We start from the raw sequence: 26,953 nt of genomic DNA, 5'->3' as shown, positions 1-26,953 counted from the left end.
CAATAAAATTATCATAGGTAGAGACTTTAACTCACACCACAAAAATCGGAACTGCAGAAATGATAATTCAAATGGTCACATTGTTAATCAATTTGCCTCAACAGCCAACTTTACTGTTGTAGCTCCCTCCTACCCAACATGCTATAGATCTGCAAGCATTATTGAATTTTTCCTGCTAAAAAATATTTATCAACCATCAAGGATAGAAAGATTACGTGAACTATTCTCTGATTATAACCCTGTTTTAATGGAGGTGAATATCAGTAGCTATAGTACATCACACAAAAGAGCCTTTATTATGAACTGGGTAGCTCTAAACAACACTCAGTACCCGTTACCCGCGATACACAGTGAAGACGAGTTAGACGCAGTTATCGAAGATTTTACTAGCACACTTAACCGTGCTCTGAAAAATAGCAAGGCGGTCCCATTGACTGGTAGGGCCAGAGATCCTGCTATTAGAGAACTTTTAGCTAACAGAAAGAGAGCTAGAAAAATATGGCAGAGGACCAGATGCCCAGAAGTTAAGAGAATTTTAAATCGGCTGAATCAGGAAGTCAGTACACGCACAAAACAAATGGTCTAGATATTTAGAATCACTCTCTACTGATGATCATGTATATGGAAAGCTGCTTCTAGATATAATAGATGCTACACAAATATTCTGCCCCTTAATGGCCCCTCTGGGATCACATACACAGAAACTGAGAAAGCTGAGTCACTAGCTGATCACTACGCTACTCAGTTTTACATTAACATCTCACACCCAGACACAGAACGCACAGTTAGTTACACTAACAATTTATACTTTTCATAACCAAAAACAGACAACATCCGTCTTGCTAAACCTTCGGAAGTTAACACCGCCACCTCCATACCTGTCCCTTTCAATGATGTTCGATCGATTATTGCGGCTTCCCCGCTCTCTCCAGATGAGTATGCGATGAGAATCGCTACTCAGACTGAATCTGCTCTCATCTGTAAAGAGTACTCGTCCCCATTCATTGTCTCTCCAATTCCAGTGTTCCCGGCACCACAGAGAACGCCTTCTCCGATGGGCAGGCGTTAGAGGTACACACCGTACAGGGCGTCGTGCAAACAGACCACCACCCTGCAGTCTTCTGGCCACGGTAAAACGCGATATCTGTCGTCCAGTCGCCTGCGTCGTGTGTCTAGCGATTTCTCCCGCTGTCTGCCGCCTGTTTCTTCTGGCCTGTAAGGCAATATACCGGTCATCTGCAGGTGTGGTTCCTCGTGAACGACCACTACTAAACCCCCGGATAGCTGTTCCTGTAGTTTTAAATTGTCTCCAAAGTCGTGAAACGATGCTGTGAGCAATTCCGATCTCTGCAGCCACACTTGTCACACGGCGGCCTTCCTCCAACTTCCCAATGACCTCGGGTAAAAGCATCCAGATGTCATCTAACAGATTGATTATTCGCCATTTCTCGCCGAGGCAGCAACTCAGTGTGATTTTAACTGCTATACGGTGTGCAATCTCTTTGCCAGAAATACTGATCTTTCACCGAGAACATGCTTTATACAACTCAGACACTCCCCCATTATGTCTACCTGCATATCTGCGCAAGTGCTACCGTAGATCACCTTACTTAATCTCGGGATTGGTCTTTCTGTCCGCTCTGCCTCTTCGTTCAGCTGATATGCTAATTTTTCGACTTCGTCCTTAATTTTTGCACACCAGTGTATTTCACGTGCTATACACAGGATAAGGTACAACCCAGGAACCTGGAAATGATGTGTGTCTTTGTACCCTTCTAAAGGAGTATGGATTGAAAACAGCCTAGGCCTTCCCCGTAGCACACTGTAAATCACACTTCACCCAATAGGATTACTCCTCTGCCAGCCAACAGAAGTTCAACAAGCTCCCGCCTACCACCTGACTACTGAACCATTCAGCCTTGAATACTCGAGGAGAGGGGGAAGAAAAAAGAAGAAAAGGGCTTTTTCTTCTCTCTCCGCCCCCGATTGCCTCTGCTGCTCACACTCCAACTAGCTCTAGGTTTTAACTTCAAAACTCATCATCTTATATTTGCTGCAAACTCTGCCATTACTACTGATTATAATGTCACAATTGCTTTCATTTCATTTCACTGCCATAACTGCTCTTCGAATTTTTATTTTTACGAACTTCAGCAACATTATTTCTTTAACATTCGTAAAAGTATTAACTTACTACACTGGGATAAGGCTATGCCCAGGAACCCACTACAACTGAACATTAGTTCATCGAGGAAGGGCATACTCTAAATGAAGCTGCAGATGTCCAAATAAAAAAGGAAAAGAAAACCTATTCACAATAAATTGTTTCAACAAAGGAAACGATTGTGTGATTTTAGATGACAGTCGGAGAGTATTAGTATCAAATATTTTATTTCATCATACCACCAACAAATATTTTCTTTTGTTTCAGAAGCCCATCAAAAACTTACATGACAGCAAATGCAAATCTAGTATAAATAACGTTTATGTTGCTAAAATAAATTCTGATTTCCAAAGATGGCCTGTTTCTCGCATTGTTGGTAAATCATGGTTGATGGGCATTAAGAATGGTCTTTCCTCTAATTCACTGGACACACACAAATTAGCAGCACGTTGGTGTTAATTCTTTTTAATTCTGTATTAAAATATACAACTTTAAACTTAGTTGACATATGCGGCATTTGAAGTGCAAATAATAAAAATTTTTCTTAAATACTATGCTTTGTTGCTTATCTTTTAGAAATTTAAAGACCTGGAATTCTGCAATTCTGAGTAAAAAATGAAAATAAAAAACAATTAACACCAACAAAAACTTGTGGTAACATGACAGACAAATTATTACAAATACTACAAAAGATCATGCCTTTTCATTTTATTTAACCATATGTTAAAGCAGTATTCTTTATTAGACCTGGAAAAGTTAGAAACAGGAATATATTTTACTACAAAAACTACACGACAATTCTGAAATTAGAAGCTTTTCTGTATGAATTCCACTCTAAAACAATGCAAGTGCAGTCTTGACGATAAGAAAGTCAAATTTATTGAAATTTAAATTTGTATTTCCATTTTAATTTTCATTTTCCTAAAAACATTTGTCAACTTTGCAGGATTTCATCTTCAAGTATATATGTACAGACATTTAAAGTTCTGATGTATTAACATCTCGTGGAAATACACCTATCCCTCGATTTATACAGTACTTACCTGTTTTACATGATTTCAGTTTTACACAGTTTAAAAATTAACAGATTTCAAAAACTTAGTAAAATAGTATTTGCTGCATAAATGCAAATACATACATTTGAAGTCATTTTTTAATCTCATTTCTTTGGTAACACTGGTGGCAACAACAAGGATGGGGATTCCCCGTGTTAGGGGAATCTCAATAGTATGTATATGTATTTCATAACAGTAAAATTTTAAATTATATGGTTCACGCGAACTAATGCAGTATCAGTATTTTAGCAGCAAGGATTACATCATTTTTATCTACATATCTGAATGTTTACTAGCAAGTTTTCAACATTTATAGTTTTTGTGGCATTTTTTATAATTTATGTAAATTTTTTAAAGTATTATAATGCCAAAACGATTTTTAAAAAAAAAATCAAAAATGAAATTAGAAGCAAAAATTAAAATATTAGATCATCTATGTAATAGAGAAGGAGTAACAAATGTTGCTAAATTTTACTCCATGAATGAAGCCACAATAAGGACAATTAAAAAAAAAAATGAAGACTCTACTAGAAAAAGAATTAGATATGGGTAGAAGACGAAAATTTAAAATGGATTCCAATTGATACTGATGCTATTAGAAACAAGGCTTTAAAAATTTATAAAGCACTTAAGAATCGGTCACTGTCGACTTTGTCAGATGAAAAAAAGGTATCTTTTTCCACAAGTCATGGTTGGTTTGAGAGATTTAATAATATTTAAACAAAGGCATTCTTTACATAATCTAAGATTGAAAGGAGAAAGTGCATCTGCTGATTCGAATGTAACAACAATATCCAGCAAAATTTGCTGAAATCAATTGCCACGATCTCCTACATTTCTGATCAGATCTTCAATGCTGACGTGTCTACGTTGTTCTGAAAAAAAAAAAAATACAGTCAAAAGTCGTTAATCCGGACTCGTCGGGACTTCGGCGATTCCGGATTATCGATTTTTCCGGATTATAGATCATCAGTTTAAATCTCGTAAGATGGCATGCAGAAATTCTAAAATTAAAAATATGAAACCGTAATTTATGAAATAAAGAACAATTATGATCTAAAGGGTATCAAAATTTACAAAAAAAAAAGCTTAATATTTATTTGTTTACTTTATTAAACATTTCTTTCAATGTAAGTTGTTTAAGTTGCTTCATTTTATGTGATACTAATACTTTCTCTTTAATTCTATAAACAGACATAATTTCTTTTCAGTTAAAGAGTTCTGCTGTTCAAGTCCCGTTAATTGCTGTGCCGAGAATACCGACTAACTGGTCAATGGAAATTTTTTCGTTTTCACTAACCTCTCTGTCACATTCTTCATGTCTTTATCCATTTTTTTCAGCAATTTCACTTTTTGTTTGTTGGACATTGAAACATACTTTCGTTTTGTAGATCCTTTGGAAGTTCCAGCATCGGAAATTCTATTTGACATAATCGAAAGTTCAAGTTTACTTTTATAAAATTGCTCTTACAGTCTGCAAAAAATAATAAGCGGGATCCTATTCGAAGATTAAGGAACAACGCAATCATTAACATTAACTGAAATAGATAATTAGATAATTTTAGCCTACACCGTCCGTTAAAGATTAAACGCGCAGGCGAAAACGTATTCTGCGCTTGCTCACACGCATATGCGCAGTAGTCAAGTTCTTACGCGCTCGCGTAAAACGCCTGTGCGCATGTGCTAACGCGGCACATGCGCAGAAAGTTTTTAGCTTTGAGGTCCGGATTATAGATCATTCCGGATTATAGGTGTCCGAATTAACGACTTTTGACTGTACCTTGCAAATCAGCTAGTGGTCATAAGGTAGTGAAAAGTCATACAATTTTTTTCTGTTGCAATGCTTCAGGCAATTATATAATGAAACCATTGGTTATTAACAAATCAAAAACACCATGTTCATTTAAAGGAACAAATATAAATAACCTTCCCTTTTATTAGATGCCTAACAGGAAAGCACGGGTCACTGCCATAAGGTTCAATGAATGATTTCTTACCATGTTTGTCCCAGATGTCAAAAATTATTTAGGTAAAAAAGGATTGCCTTTTAAGACTCTTCTTTTAATAGATAATGTACCTGGTCATCTTCAAAATTTACAACACAAAAAAGTAGAAATAGTCTTTTTGCCCAAAAAATACAACTTCTTTATTACAGCCATTGAATCAAGTAATATTTTCTGGCTTTTACAACATTGTGTATATCAAACAAACCTTTAGGTATATTTTAGAAAAAATGGAGAATAATGAATCTTACTCTTATGGATGCTTGGAAGAAATTTACAATCTTAGATTGTGTTGGACTGTCATATACTCAGATTAAACAATCAATGCTCAACGCATGCTGGAAAGCAATACGCTGGATGTTGCTAAAGATGAGAATGATAGATTACCATTAGAGTGTGAATATTCTCAGATCACTAAATTGGCTCAAACTGTAGTAGGAGAAGGTTTTGAGGATTTAGCTCAAGCATATATTAAAGGAATAATGGTTGATGAAGAACTAAATGAGGATGAGTTAGTTAACATGATTCATGAAACAAATAAACATGATGAAGACCAATCTGAACCAGCTGCATTCACAGCTAAAGTCATCAGTGTAGGACTTGAATTGGGAAGAAAATTAGGTAATCATTTTTTACAATATGACACAAATGTCGAATGAAATCTCCGATTCCAAGGGGAGCTTAGTAAGTGTTTAAATCTATATACGGATGTTTAAAAAGATTTAGGGGGACAAAAAAACAACAGGCAATTGTTAATTATGGATTTCATCATGAAGTCTAGTCGATGTGAGATCTCCCCTAATTTATCATCTATTGAACCAGAATTGTATCACGAATACTCAAGTGATGAAAGAGACATCATACCAATCAAGAAGAAAAAACTAATAATTCATGAAAGTGATGTCAGTCCAAAATCAACTCTAAATATGAGAATATTTGTAGAAATTTCCTGTTCTTTCAATTCGAGCCACAATTTTTCATAAATGCTACATACTTTCATTACATTATCAGGTTGCATACTTCTGATGTCTGTGTAATTTATTTAATTGATGATGTAATTTATTTAATTGATAACTAAATATACTCGATTATGTTTTCACAAGGCTTGCTAATGTTTTTTTAAATAACACGAAAATAATCATGCAATGCAATAAAAATAGAACATCATTTTCCTGCCTCAGAATATACTACTAATAACAGGTTGTTTAAAGAGCAAAATATACAAAATTTAAATTAAATAATTATTTCCTTTTACTCAGTTGAATATACGAGGGCCATCCAGGAAGTAGATTACGTTTCCGTCTGTGTCCGCTAGGGGCGGGGCTAGCGCGGCCATCTTGGGGTCAGAGCGTTGCGCAGCTCAGTCTGCATCTAGCCGTGCTAGTGAGAGGTTCGTGCTGTGCTCCGTTCAGATACTGTGACGGTTTGAAATGTCTGCGTTAATTGAAAATCCCGCGAGGTGCGCTCAGTAATAAGGTTTCTGACTGCAAAAAACTGTAAACCGATAGAAATCTATCGGCAGCTTCGTGAAGTGTATGGGGACAACATTATCACTGAAGGTGGAGTGCGTCAGTGGGTCATAAGATTTCAAAATGGCCGAACCAATGTTCACGACGAAGATCGAAGTGGGAGACCCAGCATAGTGACCGCCGAACTTCTCGAAAAAGTCGATGCTAAAGTCCGTGAAAATCGAAATTTCACAATAACGGAACTTTCTTTTAGTTTTCCACAAATTTCGCGAAGTTTGTTGCACGAAATCATCAGCGAAAAGCTTGGTTACCACAAGTTTTGTGCAAGATGGAAGGCAAGAAGAGGTAACGAAGTGGTTGAAGGCGCAGGCGGCCGAATTTTTCGACGAAGGAATTTCCAAGCTCGTACATCGCTACGATAAATGCCTTAATTTGTATGGTGACTATGTAGAAAAGTAGTATTTGAGTGTGGCTTTCATCTGTATATAATAAAATTTGTTTCCTATACTTTGTTTATTTTTTTATTCCAAAACGTAATCTACTTTCTGGATAGCCCTCGTACATTTAATTCATAAACATGTATATGCAGATAAAATTAGCTATGTCAATAAAGTTCTGCAAAGAATAATGAACGTGATCCTATTAGGTGTTGCAACTTTATTTCATATGAAATATTTTCTATATAGTCATTCCTTAAAAGTAGTCTCTGAATAATTAAACCAATTAAATTTGTTTCTAAATGTACTTGGGTTAATTGATAAAAGCAAGGCTTTTTTTTAAATGGCAAGCTGATTTTTAATTGATTTCATACTTAGATACATCATTATACATACATTAATAAAATAAATAAAATTCTAATTATGTTAGGGCAGTTTCCATTTTGCTGGTGTTTACTAAAGAAAATTTTACAGATAGCATTTTTAACAAAAACGCTGTTTATGATCATTTAAGATTTAAAAATAAATAAATAAATAAAGAGAGAGAGAGATTATTTTGTAAGTATTCATCAAGAATATTTCTTCCAATTTATGTTTTCGAAGAAACGCCTTTATTACACCAAAGTAAAAAAAAAATTATCCCTCTACCAAAACTTAAATCTGTATCGATTAAAAAAGAACAGTAATGCGTATTTAATAAGAACACAGGAATAAATTGTATTAAAACTCAAATCTATTTGTAAATTGTTCTTCTCTAAACTTATGCTTTGAACCTGAAATATTTTGAATGAAATAGTGCTTTTTTATTTATTTTAAGACTTGATCTATTTTAAATTTACCTAAAATACCTAAAATAATTATTTTAGCTTTTCAAGAGTTTCTTTTACATTGCTGAATTTGATGAAGGTGTACAAACGGTGCCAAATTCTTGGTTTTGGGCTGATATGGATAAATGACATATGTAATATGAAAAAATGAATCAAACTGAACAAAATGATTGCATCACATCAAGCCCCAGATTATTGAGAACTTTGGCAATTTCACCGGGTTCTCTAAATTTTTGCATCGACAAGTATGATATTTTCTATAATTATGTGTTCTTGTTGCTCATTTTTCTCACTGTATAATTTAGAAAGCTGAATAGAACATGGAAAATGCTGTTATGAATGACATCAGTACCAAAATATTTTTAAAATATAGTAACATCTCCATTTTTAGTACTTTTATCCATAAATTATTAGTACGAGTTGGTAGTTTGGTTTTTGAATCTTAACATTATTTTAATTACCAGACTAGTTGTTTAAAAATAGGAATGCATGTATTAAAAAATTCAAAAATTAACAATCATATCAGGATATAATATATATTTGCTTTAACATTTAACTGCATTTTTTTTATACAAATTTGATGCTCTCAAAATCTATTCGGTCACCTTAATTTTGCAGTGGAAAAATAATGAAATAGTATAATCCTACAATTCGAAACCACAAAAATTCTATTTGATTTATTTATTGAATAAATTGTTGCAAAATATCTGAAATTTGCAGAATTTTATAAAATAATGTAGCCATGACTGTTAATTTAATTTTACATCAAATATTTCGATAATTATACATGAGCAAATAAATGCTGCTAGAACATTTAGATGTTTAATCTAACATTAAACGATTATTTAATTCATTCTTTTTGCTTTATGTTAAATTATTGTTTATGAGTGATAACGGAAATTTAAAATTTTCAGTGAAAAAGGCATAGAAAAGTTAAAGTTGGCTATGAAGTTTTCAGACATCGAAAAGTGCAGAATTTGGTGCGGAAACAACAACAAAAAAAAAAAAAAAAAAAAAAACACCAGCGATTTAAATTCTCCGATTCTTCAGATGAGTAAAAAAAGTAAACAAGTAAAAAACAGTAAAAAAGTACTATAGTAAAAAAGCTAGCAGAGCTGTGCTTGCCATTGCTACCAGAGTGCACACAAGGAAAATATTTTCAACCAGAATTTTCTGCATCTGTTTTAGCTAGTCCTCACTGCAAATCTGAGGACTAATACTCCAAAAGCAGGCTCATCAGAAAGACCCAATAAAGGTTTCGTACTGTTGCATTCCTGTACAGGTTCATGCAATTTGGAGTGATTAACGATGACACTTAATAAACACACAATGTATTTGCCAATATTATTCAGGACATCTCCAAAAACATGTTTACAGTCGTCCAAAAACTGCGACAAGCACATTGAAACAATCAGCAACAGAGCCTTTAGGCTGTAACAGTGAAGACAGCTTCACAGCAAAGTGCTAGAGTACAGCTCCCGACTAGGTTCAGTCTTCTCAGAACTCGACGTACTGTCGAGATTCTCGACGCTACAACTCGCGATGCACTCCACAATAAGCACTAGAATACAGCTTCTGACTCAGTTCAATCGTTCTTGGAGCTCAACACACTCCAAGATAAGACTCGATGATGCACTAACTCGCGATACATTAAGAGACTCTCTCTACGCACTCCCCAATCAACTCAATACTAGACTGAAAATCAACTCGATAGACTCGAGATACTACTGCTACTCCGCATACAGGCAGGGTTTATATAGCTTTTAGCATGCATTCGAGAACATTTCAAGTCAAACCAGTAAGAACTCGTTCTAAATGGTTCTCCATCCGTCTACGGCATATTGCCAATTTCGCTGAAAGATGTTGCCAAATGGGTGATTTCTCGCCAAATCTAGCAAATCCTAAACCTGCTTTGTGGGAAATCTATCTTACCGCAGCTGGAAATTTTTTAACAGTAACTTTCTGAATTTGCCAAGAGTCAATTTTTTAAAAGTGTTCTGTTTTCAGGTTTTTAGAATAATTATGTAATAAAGACACAATAACACGCCGAATAAATACTAATTCAGAAGTCAAACAACAAAAATCAGCGTTATATTTACAAAATTTTCACAGTGACTGTTTACTGTGAAAATTTTGTAAATATAACGCTGATTTTTGTTGTTTGACTTCTGAATTAAATATGTAATACCCTGACCTTTTCTCTTCCGCAGAACTTCAACATCTAATCTTAAAAAATTTAAATTCTTTATCAAGTAGATTACAAATATTGCAAGAAAAGGTGGAGTTGCTGAAAACTCCTAACTGTGCAATCAACCGAAAAATTCAGAATTAAATATATTCCAATTAAAAACTGAATTAGAACTTCAATTTTTAGAGAGAATGTTTCTCAACAACATAGCTCCTGTGGTATTGTAAAATAATATTTTACATTAATCCTAATAGTTTTTTTTTTTTTTTATTTTATTTTGTTTACTTTTTGCACACATTTTCATTTTATAAAGTAATTTCTGTTACGTTTTTGCTTAAATGAAATTTTCTATTTCAGTATTATCTTATTTTCTTTATATAAAAACTAACTGCATAAAATGTACTAAAATACAAATATGGAACTCAAAGCAATGAAAACGTTATGATTTTATAAATAAGTTTCCATTACATTTGCATTTTATTTTGAGGAAAGTTAGATTTCTTGAGTGTTCTGTGAAGTTGAAATAATTTTCTTAAATGATAGAATAAGAAATCTTGTTGGTTATGCATTTATAGATTAAAGTCAATTTTTATTTATATATTTATTTATTTAGGTCAATGAATTGAAACATATTAATGTTAAAGGAGACTAACGTAAACATATTAATAGTAATCGTAACAAATATTTTGAAGTGATGTCGGACACGCTAGCCGAAGAGTACAGTTGGGTAAGTGAAAAAAAAAAGGGGGGCATTTAAATCCCTGAAGTTATCATAGGTTATTTTACATAAGTCAACATTTATAAATATATTTTTATGTACATCATCATTTACAAAATATCTTGATAACTTACATTACGTATAATATGAAATCTGCCAAATTAAGTCACACCCAGCACCCGTAGCTCTCAGCCTGAGTCAAATCTTAATTATTCAAAAAATCGAATAAAATAAGACCAGACTTCCATGAATAGTGCATAGTGCTACTAAATGCATATGTGACCATCCCAGAAGAAATAAAGCAGGTAGATATTAGCATCTGGAAAGATATCCCAATGCATGAAGGAAGAGTAATATATTTAGTGTATGAACCTGTTATGTCAAGAAGACTTTAAATGAATTAGAAGACAACATAAAATAGCAGTTTTATCTGATCGCAAATGTTTAAAATGTTATTTAAAATGTCTAACTTTTTTTTATTCTTAAAATGATGTTTAATCCTCATTTGTTCTGCTATTTAATTTTTATGATGTATTGTTACTTAGTTTGTTATCTATCCATTTGTCAGTAATTGAGCTGAATTAAGTAAAGCTTTGTTCTTTTACATTATATTTTACCGCTCGATCAGGCCGACTGCCGTACCAAAGCACTCGGGTTCGAATCTCGGAAAAGGTTCGGGGGTTGTAAATGCATAGTGTCTGTGCATCATGGGGGCACCCAAAATATGCTGCAAGCCGAAAAGTTCTTTCAAGAAGCTGATCGTAGGGAAAGAGAACTTGAAAATCCTTGGACTCGTCCTCCGTGTGATAGTTGCATCGCAAAAATGTTATGGTTTTTAATTAATTGACTTTCTGTTTAAATATGCAGTAATTATAATTAAAAATTCACAAGTAAATTTTCCATTTAATGTATTTTTTAGAGATAGTGCAAACTCATCTCCCTGCAACAATTGAAAAGAAAGGTGCTACTATAACAGTTAATCTCAAAAAGGTTGGTGGGTGGTAAATGTATAGTGTCTGTGCAGCATGGGGGCACCCAAAATATGCTGCAACAAAGTTGCTACTACACTCATGTCCATAAATTAAGGATAATTCGGAGTCACGCGGAAATCGAACTCTAAAATATACTAAAATATCACCTGTAACATCACAACACACATCTTCAAGAATCATATGCAAATTTTAGGAAGTAACCAGATGCCACCGATGGTACTTCACAATGACGAGAATGTAAGAAAGTGATATATAACGAATACAGGCAAAGAAGTAAAATTGTTCGCAGGCACTTTATAAGCATTTCAGTGCAATAACCAAATAGTTCGCAGGGGCTTTATAAGCATTTCAGTGCAATAACCGACAAAGGACGCATTTGGATGATTTTTTACGTGGTAGAATTATCGGCCGTCTGGAATGTGGGCGTACCCAACTGGAAGTATCAGACAAACTTGGAATTGCCCAGAGTGTCATCTCCAGCCTTTGGCAACGATTCCCAGATGATGGTAATGTGAGTAGACGTTACAGCACAGGTCGCCCCAGAGTTACAGCGCCGAATAAGGACCGGTATTTGGCAGTTACTGCCAAAACAAACAGGTGGAGCACAGCCTGAGACCTGCCTCGTCAGCTCTCTTCAGCCACTGGTACGACAATTTCAAGGCAGACCGTGTACAGACGCTTAGGGCAGATTGGTTTATATGTTCGTAGACCTGTCAGATGCGTTCCACTTACTGCAACTCACTGTCGCCTGCGGTTAGCCTGGAGTAGAGAGCATGCACTGTGGACACCGCAACAGTGGGCTTGTGTGATGTTTTCCGACGAGTCCAGGTTTAGCTTGCAGTCTGATTCTCGCCGGACTTTCATATGGAGAGCTCCAGGTATTCGTTACCACCAAGAAAGCATCATTGAACGACACCGTTACAGTGGTGTAGGAGTGCTCGTTTGGGGTGGAATTATTCTGGGTTCCAGAACTGACCTTCATGTTCAAATTGGAATCATGACAAGCCATATCTATCGGGACGTCATTCTGGAACAACATGTACATTTGTTTCGGGGTGCCATGGGCACACAATTTGTTTATGGATGACAACGCCAGTCCTCACCGTGCAAATATCGTAAGCGAATGCCTTCAATCGGAGGATATCACCTGTACAGACTGGCCAGCATTCTCACCAGACTTGAACCAGTAGAACACGTGTGGGACATGCTTGGCCGACGAGTTGCAGCCCGTCAACCTCCTTCTACATGTCTACCGGAACTTCGGAGTGCATTGCTTTTTGAGTGATGTAATATCCCTCAAGATCAGATCGATAATTTGATACTCAGATGCCTAGGCGTTGTACGGACTGTATTGCATCGTCTGGGAGACATACAATGTATTAACAATCAAACCAACCATGTAATATTGGTTTTTTGTAAATAAGGTTTTTTTTTTTTTTTTTTTTTTTTTTTTGGTAATTTGCTCCAGGGAGAAAAAAAAATCGCTAATTTTTTTAATAATATCAAACATATAGCATCTGTTTTTGCTCTTTACCTTTTGTTTAATAAATAAGCTTTACAAATAAGTCAAATTTGTTTTGCTTCTAACTTTTCCTTTGCCTGATTTTGCATTATCCTTAATTTATGGACATGAGTGTATAACAGCGAGTACTTTTGTGTACAGAAGCTGTCTTGAAAGCTTAGAATCTAAAATTTTAAGTTTGTATTTGTTTTTACTGAATTGTAAGTATTATAAATTCATATGTTTGGAAGCGTCCGAGTTTCAAAAATAATAAAAGTATAAATGATAAATAATAAAGCTTCAAAATAGTAAATCAAACAATCATCAAAATGTTTAGTACCTATTTAAAAATTTGGAGCTTTCTTTCAATTTTAAAGTAATTTAAAATTTAATAAATAGCTTTAAAACTCTTGCCAGTCACTGCTCATCTCAATGCATATAATAGCATTATAATTTTTTATAATAATAATGCATATTTTGTTTAATTTCATGAGGCTGAAGGAGACATTGTAAACTTATATTATGAATACGAGTCATATTTTGTAAAATTCGATGAAAGGCCATTCGAAAAACATGTATACATTGACAGAATTGCCGATATAAATAAAATATGTTATTAACAATATTAACTTCTTATTAATTAAGAAAAGGCTGCATTAAATATATTAAAAGGATCTTTTAAAATTTTTGCAGGAAATGAATTTAAGTTTCTCTTAAGTGAATGGATATTTTTATATCTTTATTACCGTATTTGCAGGCGCATAAGGCACATCCCCCTTTTTTTATACACATTTCATTATAATGAATTTACAGTATTTTAAATATAAATACAAAGTAATACTTTATACCCACAATTCATCTGGGGAAGAGCTTTTAATTTTCTTCATCAAAACCTAAACACTCATCACCATAGCTAAATGAAAAGTCACTTGAAACCTCTCCTAAATCAGCATTCGAGTCCTCATACAACAGATTGTCCTCTGTACCATCCAGTGTATTAATAATGCCACACTTCATACATGATTTAACCTCTGCCTCTGTTTTCACAGCATCCCAAGATGCTTTGACCCATTCACAAACTTTCCAAATGTTAGGCCTTCCCCTTCTTCTTGATGGTGTAACCTCAAAATTTGAAGCCTGCATCCAGCTTGCATGCTTTGTTACAGCAATTTCAACATTGTTTTTGAACCATAATTTGCCAACAAACTTAAGAAACACCAAACAGTTGAAATTTCCCACACTTAAAAGTCGTTCGCAAAAATTGCAGTTTTCATGCCAGATGCACATTTACTAAGCTCTCCGTAACTGTAATATTCCCACACATCGCAAGGAAACAAGAAAAAAATCACATAACTCCAAAAAAAGAGGAAATTTCCAGAAATTAATGCAATCAAAAACTGAGTATCGACATACAAGATGCACCTCCTTTTTTTCCCGACTTATTTTCAAAGAAAAAAAGTGCGTCTTATACACTAGAAAATTTGCTATTTAAAACTTTCTTACATTTATTGGAAAACAAATTGTTTTATATGCTTAATTTCATTCACATAACTATGCTCACTGTAGTTATTGGCTATACTAAATATTTGAATGAAGAAATGTAAGTTTTATTTACACAAAAACTATTAGCATATGTTTTATAGCAATACACGCAAGTACACAAAAGTGATACACAAAAACTATGAGCATATAGTTTTATAGCAATTTATGAGAGCAAAGTTTTACATAAAAATGTAAATGAATCATAAACGCATCTGTTATATAATTTCAATACAATGAGATATAACAATAATCACTGAGGAAATCTGATATGATTGTGATGACTATATTCAATAATTAAAAAATTCCAAAGATTCCAGTAAGATTTTAATAACTGGAAGAGTAACTTCTTACTGGATCAATAAAACGCTTTTCTGCTGTTATCAGTTTTACTGGAGGAGATGTCTGAAATACTGCTATTGCGACATTATACTGATTAAAGTAATGTAACACTGTGCGACACCCACACAGATGTTTAAAGCAGCAATTCTCAACAGGTGGTACACAAGATAAAAAATAGGTGGTAGGCAAAGAAACAAAGTTCAAAAATTCTATGAAGAAAAAAAGAACAATTGTTAGAAAATTCCTGTGATTGCACTTCCACTGAAGATTTCATAAATAACAACTTTTGGCTACACCGAAAAAAAGAATTTAAAGGCATTTCAAATAAAGCTAAATTTTTATTGCCTTTTCGCACAACCTATTTGTGTGAACAAGGATTTTCTTCCATGTTTTATTTGAAAAATAAATACAGAATAAAATTAAAAGTGGATCACACTTAAAGCTAAGTGAAATAAGGCCAGACAAAGAAATTGATCTCTCTTAAACAGGCCCAAATTTTACACTAAATTTAAGTATATAACTTAAATTTTGATAATTAAAATGGTAACCAATTCTTAATTAATATTTTTTATGTGTGCCTATTTAATACAGATAGCCAATAGCTTGTGCAAATGGCAAAACATTTATTTTTTCTATTTATATTGAGAAACTGAATAAGTATTATAAAATGTCCAATAATTATACTGGTTGTACTAAGGTTTTTAAATTTTTGTTTAGATGGTATGTGTTAGTCAAAAGGTTGAGAACCGCTGCTTTAAAGCAATTAAATTTATGTCACTTTGTGAAGTTATACAAAAGTCGCAGTGTGACATTAACATCATTATCGCAGCATGACTTTACTACCATACTCAAAGACAAAGAAGCAACAATAACAAAAAAAAGAAGCCAAGAGAAAAAATTGGTATCTTACCTCTCAGCCTCCACATCCACAGGGCTTGTTTGCTCACATCCTCTTCTTGGGCGCTTCGCATTCCTATAATAAACAAAAATAGGTACAATTTTATTACCGAGACCATAATAAACCACAGTGACAGTACATGCATAAAAGCACCAAACTTGGCACACACATCCATTTAAATCATAAATTGACATCACATAAATTTAGATACTTCTAAATGCAAGTGAATTATGACTGCACATAAATTTAGATAGCTCTAAATTTTAATTTACCACTGAAATACTGGTATACTTTTTAAACTTTTTAAAAGTGCATCGAATCTATCTATTTAGAAATTGCCAGAGATGAAAAATTTGCAATAAAATTTTGACAAAGAAAAGGCATCATTCATGATTGTGTGTGATTATGACAAAGCCTCAAGGGCTATCTGCCTGTGCCTTTGTGGAGCACTTTCTAAGGGAAACTGGCTTGTATACACGTTACACATGGGGAAAACCACGAAAACGCCCAGCCCGTTCCTGGGATTCGAACCTCGGACCGACTACCAGCGTTCGGTGACTCCACCGCTCGGCCGCTGGTGGGCCTCATTCGTGATAGAAAATTAGGCTTAAACTATAGTCCAAGAACCATGAAATGAAACCATTTCATCGATAACTCAACAACTAAATGGCACCTTTAATCTTCTAGGTGTATCTACGGATTATTTCGTATTGAAAGATGGCTTTCCAAATCACGACACGCAGAATATTCTTGTCAGATTTTGATAAATACGAAATGGTTTCGAATGAATGCGGCAACTGGCAGTAGGGAAATAGCAATCAATAGAGAAAGATGTTACAGCGCGAGGTTCATAAATAAAAACCTCGTATCCAGCCACACTATCTGCCGACCTGTAGGCGATTTTCGTGCCGAAACCGAAAAATACTAAGAAGCCTTCGACCGAAAGCTTTGTGTATGCAAAAAGTTTGTGAAACAAAATTTCTTCTATAAAATAAAATGCAATTTGCACTGAACCCATGAATTACTTTTAAAGAAATTAATATCACCTAATTTACAAATAATTTCTTTTAGCATGGAATAAATACTTAAACAGGTATCTTACAATTACATGAAATAACGTAATCTTTAAAGGCATTGATGTATACAATATAAATATTTGCTTGTTATTTTATGAAATAACAGTGTCTGGGAAGCCCACTCAAATATCCTGTAGAATTTTAACAAATTATTTTATAGGATACAAATATGCATCTGTTTTTTTATGAAATATGTGAAATTCATGCAAATAAAATTAAGGATTATGAAATTTATTTTAATATAAATAACTCTGCAAAAAGAAATATTCAGGAGACTTTATTCCCCTTATTTTCCTATTATTGTCATCATAAAAAAATAATAGCATTTATCTTAAAGATAATTAGCTTATTTAAAAAATACAATCTGTAAGCACTTTCTTTAACTCGATATAAGATCCATTTATTTTAAATACTTTTCTAAAACTTTTTATAAAAAATAAGAAAATAATGTAAGCACAAACCTTGTGGTTGAAAAGTTATGCAAACCTTGGGTTCAGTACCCCTCAAATAAATAATGAAAACAATCTCAGATTTTATAGGATAAAAATTAGGTCCAAACGGGCAATTTTTTTCATTTACAGACAATCATTAGATGTTTGGGCTAATGCTACTTTGGACTAAAAGTATTTAAAAGCTACAATTTCAGACAGACTGTCTTGCACACTTAAAATACAAATGTTTTATTAATTACACTGCTTGCCTTAAAAATATGTTTCTTAATCAAAAATTTGCTAAATTTTTATAAAACATAAACTAATACTTATAAAAGAGCCTGAGGCAATTTGTTACAATTAATTAAATTGTTCAACGTTGTTTAATTAATTGTTTAGGCGGTCAGAGCCGGAACAGCTAATGAAGTTTATGAGACTGTGATATTACTTTCGGTTTTGTGAAATGAAGAATTACATAGGATACTTTCAGATTGAAGTTCTGTAGAAACAAAAAAGTAAGTACCATCCCTCTTTCTGAAGCTCTTTATTTGTTTATTGACTTTTGGTAATTAAAAGGTCACTAAAGGAGATATCAGCGAAAAAACATACATTGAAAACAAAGTTAAAACAAAACGTTGCCGACAAAAATATCCAAAGAAGTGATTTGGAAGTGCTGAAGAATAAGTTTAAAGTGTTCGAGACAAAGATAAATTCCAATTTCGATTCTTTGTTCGGGTTATGTATTGAAGAAAGTGCAGTCAAAAGTCTTTAATCCGGACATCCATAATCCGGAATGATCTATAATCCGGACCTCAAAGCTACAAATTTTCCGCGCATGCGTTTACGCATATGCATAATACGTTTACGCATGCGCGTTTAATGTATAACGGACGGTATAAGCTAAGCTAAAATAATCTATTTCAGTTAATGTTGCAGATTGTGTTGTTCCTTAATCTTCTAATTGGATACGGCTTATTATTTTCTTTTAGACTATTAGAGCAATTTAATAAAAGTAAGTTGGAACTTTCGATTATGTCAAACACAATTTCCGATACTGGAGATGATGGTAATGTGAGTAGACGTTACAGCACAGGTCGCCCCAGAGTTACAGCGCCGAATAAGGACCGGTATTTGGCAGTTACTGCCAAAACAAACAGGTGGAGCACAGCCTGAGACCTGCCTCGTCAGCTCTCTTCAGCCACTGGTACGACAATTTCAAGGCAGACCGTGTACAGACGCTTAGGGCAGATTGGTTTATATGTTCGTAGACCTGTCAGATGCGTTCCACTTACTGCAACTCACTGTCGCCTGCGGTTAGCCTGGAGAAGAGAGCATGCATTGTGGACACCGCAACAGTGGGCTTGTGTGATGTTTTCCGACGAGTCCAGGTTTAGCTTGCAGTCTGATTCTCGCCGGACTTTCATATGGAGAGCTCCAGGTATTTGTTACCACCAAGAAAGCATCATTGAACGACACCGTTACGGTGGTGTAGGAGTGCTCATTTGGGGTGGAATTATTCTGGGTTCCAGAACTGACCTTCATGTTCAAATTGGAATCATGACAAGCCATATCTATCGGGACGTCATTCTGGAACAACATGTACATTTGTTTCGGGGTGCCATGGGCACACAATTTGTTTATGGATGACAACGCCAGTCCTCACGGTGCAAATATCGTAAGCGAATGCCTTCAATCGGAGGATATCACCCGTACAGACTGGCCAGCATTCTCACCAGACTTGAACCAGTAGAACACGTGTGGGACATGCTTGGCCGACGAGTTGCAGCCCGTCAACCTCCTTCTACATGTCTACCGGAACTTCGGAGTGCATTGCTTTTTGAGTGATGTAATATCCCCCAAGATCAGATCGATAATTTGATACTCAGATGCCTAGGCGTTGTACGGACTGTATTGCATCGTCTGGGAGACATACAATGTATTAACAATCAAACCAACCATGTAATATTGGTTTTTTGTAAATAAGTTTTTTTTTTTTTTTTTTTTTTTTTTTGGTAATTTGCTCCAGGGAGAAAAAAAATCGCTAATTTTTTTAATAATATCAAACATATAGCATCTGTTTTTGCTCTTTACCTTTTGTTTAATAAATAAGCTTTACAAAATAGTCAAATTTGTTTTGCTTCTAACTTTTCCTTTGCCTGATTTTGCATTATCCTTAATTTATGGACATGAGTGTATAACAGCGAGTACTTTTGTGTACAGAAGCTGTCTTGAAAGCTTAGAATCTAAAATTTTAAGTTTGTATTTGTTTTTACTGAATTGTAAGTATTATAAATTCATATGTTTGGAAGCGTCCGAGTTTCAAAAATAATAAAAGTATAAATGATAAATAATAAAGCTTCAAAATAGTAAATCAAACAATCATCAAAATGTTTAGTACCTATTTAAAAATTTGGAGCTTTCTTTCAATTTTAAAGTAATTTAAAATTTAATAAATAGCTTTAAAACTCTTGCCAGTCACTGCTCATCTCAAAGCATATAATAGCATTATAATTTTTTATAATAATAATGCATATTTTGTTTAATTTCATGAGGCTGAAGGAGACATTGTAAACTTATATTATGAATACGAGTCATATTTTGTAAAATTCGATGAAAGGCCATTCGAAAAACATGTATACATTGACAGAATTGCCGATATAAATAAAATATGTTATTAACAATATTAACTTCTTATTAATTAAGAAAAGGCTGCATTAAATATATTAAAAGGATCTTTTAAAATTTTTGCAGGAAATGAATTTAAGTTTCTCTTAAGTGAATGGATATTTTTATATCTTTATTACCGTATTTGCAGGCGCATAAGGCACATCCCCCTTTTTTTATACACATTTCATTATAATGAATTTACAGTATTTTAAATATAAATACAAAGTAATACTTTATACCCACAATTCATCTGGGGAAGAGCTTTTAATTTTCTTCATCAAAACCTAAACACTCATCACCATAGCTAAATGAAAAGTCACTTGAAACCTCTCCTAAATCAGCATTCGAGTCCTCATACAACAGATTGTCCTCTGTACCATCCAGTGTATTAATAATGCCACACTTCATACATGATTTAACCTCTGCCTCTGTTTTCACAGCATCCCAAGATGCTTTGACCCATTCACAAACTTTCCAAATGTTAGGCCTTCCCCTTCTTCTTGATGGTGTAACCTCAAAATTTGAAGCCTGCATCCAGCTTGCATGCTTTGTTACAGCAATTTCAACATTGTTTTTGAACCATAATTTGCCAACAAACTTAAGAAACACCAAACAGTTGAAATTTCCCACACTTAAAAGTCGTTCGCAAAAATTGCAGTTTTCATGCCAGATGCACATTTACTAAGCTCTCCGTAACTGTAATATTCCCACACATCGCAAGGAAACAAGAAAAAAATCACATAACTCCAAAAAAAGAGGAAATTTCCAGAAATTAATGCAATCAAAAACTGAGTATCGACATACAAGATGCACCTCCTTTTTTTCCCGACTTATTTTCAAAGAAAAAAAGTGCGTCTTATACACTAGAAAATTTGCTATTTAAAACTTTCTTACATTTATTGGAAAACAAATTGTTTTATATGCTTAATTTCATTCACATAACTATGCTCACTGTAGTTATTAGCTATACTAAATATTTGAATGAAGAAATGTAAGTTTTATTTGCACAAAAACTATTAGCATATGTTTTATAGCAATACACGCAAGTACACAAAAGTGATACACAAAAACTATGAGCATATAGTTTTATAGCAATTTATGAGAGCAAAGTTTTACATAAAAATGTAAATGAATCATAAACGCATCTGTTATATAATTTCAATACAATGAGATATAACAATAATCACTGAGGAAATCTGATATGATTGTGATGACTATATTCAATAATTAAAAAATTCCAAAGATTCCAGTAAGATTTTAATAACTGGAAGAGTAACTTCTTACTGGATCAATAAAACGCTTTTCTGCTGTTATCAGTTTTACTGGAGGAGATGTCTGAAATACTGCTATTGCGACATTATACTGATTAAACTAATGTAACACTGTGCGACACCCACACAGATCTTTAAAGCAGCAATTCTCAACAGGTGGTACACAAGATAAAAAATAGGTGGTAGGCAAAGAAACAAAGTTCAAAAATTCTATGAAGAAAAAAAGAACAATTGTTAGAAAATTCCTGTGATTGCACTTCCACTGAAGATTTCATAAATAACAACTTTTGGCTACACCGAAAAAAAGAATTTAAAGGCATTTCAAATAAAGCTAAATTTTTATTGCCTTTTCGCACAACCTATTTGTGTGAACAAGGATTTTCTTCCATGTTTTATTTGAAAAATAAATACAGAATAAAATTAAAAGTGGATCACACTTAAAGCTAAGTGAAATAAGGCCAGACAAAGAAATTGATCTCTCTTAAACAGGCCCAAATTTTACACTAAATTTAAGTATATAACTTAAATTTTGATAATTAAAATGGTAACCAATTCTTAATTAATATTTTTTATGTGTGCCTATTTAATACAGATAGCCAATAGCTTGTGCAAATGGCAAAACATTTATTTTTTCTATTTATATTGAGAAACTGAATAAGTATTATAAAATGTACAATAATTATACTGGTTGTACTAAGGTTTTTAAATTTTTGTTTAGATGGTATGTGTTAGTCAAAAGGTTGAGAACCGCTGCTTTAAAGCAATTAAATTTATGTCACTTTGTGAAGTTATACAAAAGTCGCAGTGTGACATTAACATCATTATCGCAGCATGACTTTACTACCATACTCAAAGACAAAGAAGCAACAATAACAAAAAAAAGAAGCCAAGAGAAAAAATTGGTATCTTACCTCTCAGCCTCCACATCCACAGGGCTTGTTTGCTCACATCCTCTTCTTGGGCGCTTCGCATTCCTATAATAAACAAAAATAGGTACAATTTTATTACCGAGACCATAATAAACCACAGTGACAGTACATGCATAAAAGCACCAAACTTGGCACACACATCCATTTAAATCATAAATTGACATCACATAAATTTAGATACTTCTAAATGCAAGTGAATTATGACTGCACATAAATTTAGATAGCTCTAAATTTTAATTTACCACTGAAATACTGGTATACTTTTTAAACTTTTTAAAAGTGCATCGAATCTATCTATTTAGAAATTGCCAGAGATGAAAAATTTGCAATAAAATTTTGACAAAGAAAAGGCATCATTCATGATTGTGTGTGATTATGACAAAGCCTCAAGGGCTATCTGCCTGTGCCTTTGTGGAGCACTTTCTAAGGGAAACTGGCTTGTATACACGTTACACATGGGGAAAACCACGAAAACGCCCAGCCCGTTCCTGGGATTCGAACCTCGGACCGACTACCAGCGTTCGGTGACTCCACCGCTCGGCCGCTGGTGGGCCTCATTCGTGATAGAAAATTAGGCTTAAACTATAGTCCAAGAACCATGAAATGAAACCATTTCATCGATAACTCAACAACTAAATGGCACCTTTAATCTTCTAGGTGTATCTACGGATTATTTCGTATTGAAAGATGGCTTTCCAAATCACGACACGCAGAATATTCTTGTCAGATTTTGATAAATACGAAATGGTTTCGAATGAATGCGGCAACTGGCAGTAGGGAAATAGCAATCAATAGAGAAAGATGTTACAGCGTGAGGTTCATAAATAAAAACCTCGTATCCAGCCACACTATCTGCCGACCTGTAGGCGATTTTCGTGCCGAAACCGAAAAATACTAAGAAGCCTTCGACCGAAAGCTTTGTGTATGCAAAAAGTTTGTGAAACAAAATTTCTTCTATAAAATAAAATGCAATTTGCACTGAACCCATGAATTACTTTTAAAGAAATTAATATCACCTAATTTACAAATAATTTCTTTTAGCATGGAATAAATACTTAAACAGGTATCTTACAATTACATGAAATAACGTAATCTTTAAAGGCATTGATGTATACAATATAAATATTTGCTTGTTATTTTATGAAATAACAGTGTCTGGGAAGCCCACTCAAATATCCTGTAGAATTTTAACAAATTATTTTATAGGATACAAATATGCATCTGTTTTTTTATGAAATATGTGAAATTCATGCAAATAAAATTAAGGATTATGAAATTTATTTTAATATAAATAACTCTGCAAAAAGAAATATTCAGGAGACTTTATTCCCCTTATTTTCCTATTATTGTCATCATAAAAAAATAATAGCATTTATCTTAAAGATAATTAGCTTATTTAAAAAATACAATCTGTAAGCACTTTCTTTAACTCGATATAAGATCCATTTATTTTAAATACTTTTCTAAAACTTTTTATAAAAAATAAGAAAATAATGTAAGCACAAACCTTGTGGTTGAAAAGTTATGCAAACCTTGGGTTCAGTACCCCTCAAATAAATAATGAAAACAATCTCAGATTTTATAGGATAAAAATTAGGTCCAAACGGGCAATTTTTTTCATTTACAGACAATCATTAGATGTTTGGGCTAATGCTACTTTGGACTAAAAGTATTTAAAAGCTACAATTTCAGACAGACTGTCTTGCACACTTAAAATACAAATGTTTTATTAATTACACTGCTTGCCTTAAAAATATGTTTCTTAATCAAAAATTTGCTAAATTTTTATAAAACATAAACTAATACTTATAAAAGAGCCTGAGGCAATTTGTTACAATTAATTAAATTGTTCAACGTTGTTTAATTAATTGTTTAGGCGGTCAGAGCCGGAACAGCTAATGAAGTTTATGAGACTGTGATATTACTTTCGGTTTTGTGAAATGAAGAATTACATAGGATACTTTCAGATTGAAGTTCTGTAGAAACAAAAAAGTAAGTACCATCCCTCTTTCTGAAGCTCTTTATTTGTTTATTGACTTTTGGTAATTAAAAGGTCACTAAAGGAGATATCAGCGAAAAAACATACATTGAAAACAAAGTTAAAACAAAACGTTGCCGACAAAAATATCCAAAGAAGTGATTTGGAAGTGCTGAAGAATAAGTTTAAAGTGTTCGAGACAAAGATAAATTCCAATTTCGATTCTTTGTTCGGGTTATGTATTGAAGAAAGTGCAGTCAAAAGTCTTTAATCCGGACATCCATAATCCGGAATGATCTATAATCCGGACCTCAAAGCTACAAATTTTCCGCGCATGCGTTTACGCATATGCATAATACGTTTACGCATGCGCGTTTAATGTATAACGGACGGTATAAGCTAAGCTAAAATAATCTATTTCAGTTAATGTTGCAGATTGTGTTGTTCCTTAATCTTCTAATTGGATACGGCTTATTATTTTCTTTTAGACTATTAGAGCAATTTAATAAAAGTAAGTTGGAACTTTCGATTATGTCAAACACAATTTCCGATACTGGAGATGATGGTAATGTGAGTAGACGTTACAGCACAGGTCGCCCCAGAGTTACAGCGCCGAATAAGGACCGGTATTTGGCAGTTACTGCCAAAACAAACAGGTGGAGCACAGCCTGAGACCTGCCTCGTCAGCTCTCTTCAGCCACTGGTACGACAATTTCAAGGCAGACCGTGTACAGACGCTTAGGGCAGATTGGTTTATATGTTCGTAGACCTGTCAGATGCGTTCCACTTACTGCAACTCACTGTCGCCTGCGGTTAGCCTGGAGAAGAGAGCATGCATTGTGGACACCGCAACAGTGGGCTTGTGTGATGTTTTCCGACGAGTCCAGGTTTAGCTTGCAGTCTGATTCTCGCCGGACTTTCATATGGAGAGCTCCAGGTATTTGTTACCACCAAGAAAGCATCATTGAACGACACCGTTACGGTGGTGTAGGAGTGCTCATTTGGGGTGGAATTATTCTGGGTTCCAGAACTGACCTTCATGTTCAAATTGGAATCATGACAAGCCATATCTATCGGGACGTCATTCTGGAACAACATGTACATTTGTTTCGGGGTGCCATGGGCACACAATTTGTTTATGGATGACAACGCCAGTCCTCACGGTGCAAATATCGTAAGCGAATGCCTTCAATCGGAGGATATCACCCGTACAGACTGGCCAGCATTCTCACCAGACTTGAACCAGTAGAACACGTGTGGGACATGCTTGGCCGACGAGTTGCAGCCCGTCAACCTCCTTCTACATGTCTACCGGAACTTCGGAGTGCATTGCTTTTTGAGTGATGTAATATCCCCCAAGATCAGATCGATAATTTGATACTCAGATGCCTAGGCGTTGTACGGACTGTATTGCATCGTCTGGGAGACATACAATGTATTAACAATCAAACCAACCATGTAATATTGGTTTTTTGTAAATAAGTTTTTTTTTTTTTTTTTTTTTTTTTTTGGTAATTTGCTCCAGGGAGAAAAAAAATCGCTAATTTTTTTAATAATATCAAACATATAGCATCTGTTTTTGCTCTTTACCTTTTGTTTAATAAATAAGCTTTACAAAATAGTCAAATTTGTTTTGCTTCTAACTTTTCCTTTGCCTGATTTTGCATTATCCTTAATTTATGGACATGAGTGTATAACAGCGAGTACTTTTGTGTACAGAAGCTGTCTTGAAAGCTTAGAATCTAAAATTTTAAGTTTGTATTTGTTTTTACTGAATTGTAAGTATTATAAATTCATATGTTTGGAAGCGTCCGAGTTTCAAAAATAATAAAAGTATAAATGATAAATAATAAAGCTTCAAAATAGTAAATCAAACAATCATCAAAATGTTTAGTACCTATTTAAAAATTTGGAGCTTTCTTTCAATTTTAAAGTAATTTAAAATTTAATAAATAGCTTTAAAACTCTTGCCAGTCACTGCTCATCTCAAAGCATATAATAGCATTATAATTTTTTATAATAATAATGCATATTTTGTTTAATTTCATGAGGCTGAAGGAGACATTGTAAACTTATATTATGAATACGAGTCATATTTTGTAAAATTCGATGAAAGGCCATTCGAAAAACATGTATACATTGACAGAATTGCCGATATAAATAAAATATGTTATTAACAATATTAACTTCTTATTAATTAAGAAAAGGCTGCATTAAATATATTAAAAGGATCTTTTAAAATTTTTGCAGGAAATGAATTTAAGTTTCTCTTAAGTGAATGGATATTTTTATATCTTTATTACCGTATTTGCAGGCGCATAAGGCACATCCCCCTTTTTTTATACACATTTCATTATAATGAATTTACAGTATTTTAAATATAAATACAAAGTAATACTTTATACCCACAATTCATCTGGGGAAGAGCTTTTAATTTTCTTCATCAAAACCTAAACACTCATCACCAT

At 33.7% G+C, this 26,953-nt stretch overlaps 1 protein-coding gene and 1 long non-coding RNA gene across 9 annotated transcripts in view; one reads left to right on the top strand and one right to left on the bottom strand.

The window, feature by feature from the left end:
* Positions 1-26,953, bottom strand: part of LOC146997289 (uncharacterized) — a 330,931-nt gene that overhangs the window by 107,442 nt on the left and 196,536 nt on the right. For 3 of the 6 annotated variants that reach the window (XM_085817169.1, XM_085817170.1, XM_085817168.1), the window contains 2 exons: positions 22,490-22,552; positions 16,146-16,208 (listed from right to left, as the gene is read on the bottom strand). The exons of 2 other annotated variants lie outside the window; for them this stretch is intronic. In XM_085817169.1, coding sequence (XP_085673295.1) covers positions 16,146-16,208; positions 22,490-22,552 — 126 coding nt within the window. The remainder of the gene's footprint in view (positions 1-16,145; positions 16,209-22,489; positions 22,553-26,953) is intronic. One more of the 6 variants, XM_085817171.1, reaches the window with a different exon arrangement.
* The window catches only part of LOC146997290 (uncharacterized), a 112,874-nt gene that overhangs the window by 3,605 nt on the left and 82,316 nt on the right, over positions 1-26,953 (top strand). For 2 of the 3 annotated variants that reach the window (XR_015041294.1, XR_015041295.1), the window contains exon 2: positions 7,995-8,200. The exons of the other annotated variant lie outside the window; for it this stretch is intronic. This is a non-coding gene — a long non-coding RNA (uncharacterized LOC146997290). The remainder of the gene's footprint in view (positions 1-7,994; positions 8,201-26,953) is intronic. 3 annotated transcript variants of the gene reach the window in all.

This window comes from Stegodyphus dumicola, chromosome 5, assembly GCF_044657685.1.
Source record: "Stegodyphus dumicola isolate Sdum_Otavi_A_Nest chromosome 5, ASM4465768v1".
Lineage (NCBI taxonomy): Eukaryota > Metazoa > Arthropoda > Arachnida > Araneae > Eresidae > Stegodyphus > Stegodyphus dumicola.
The sequence above is the reverse complement of the archived record's forward strand: the minus strand, read 5'-3'. Positions and strand labels throughout refer to the sequence as shown.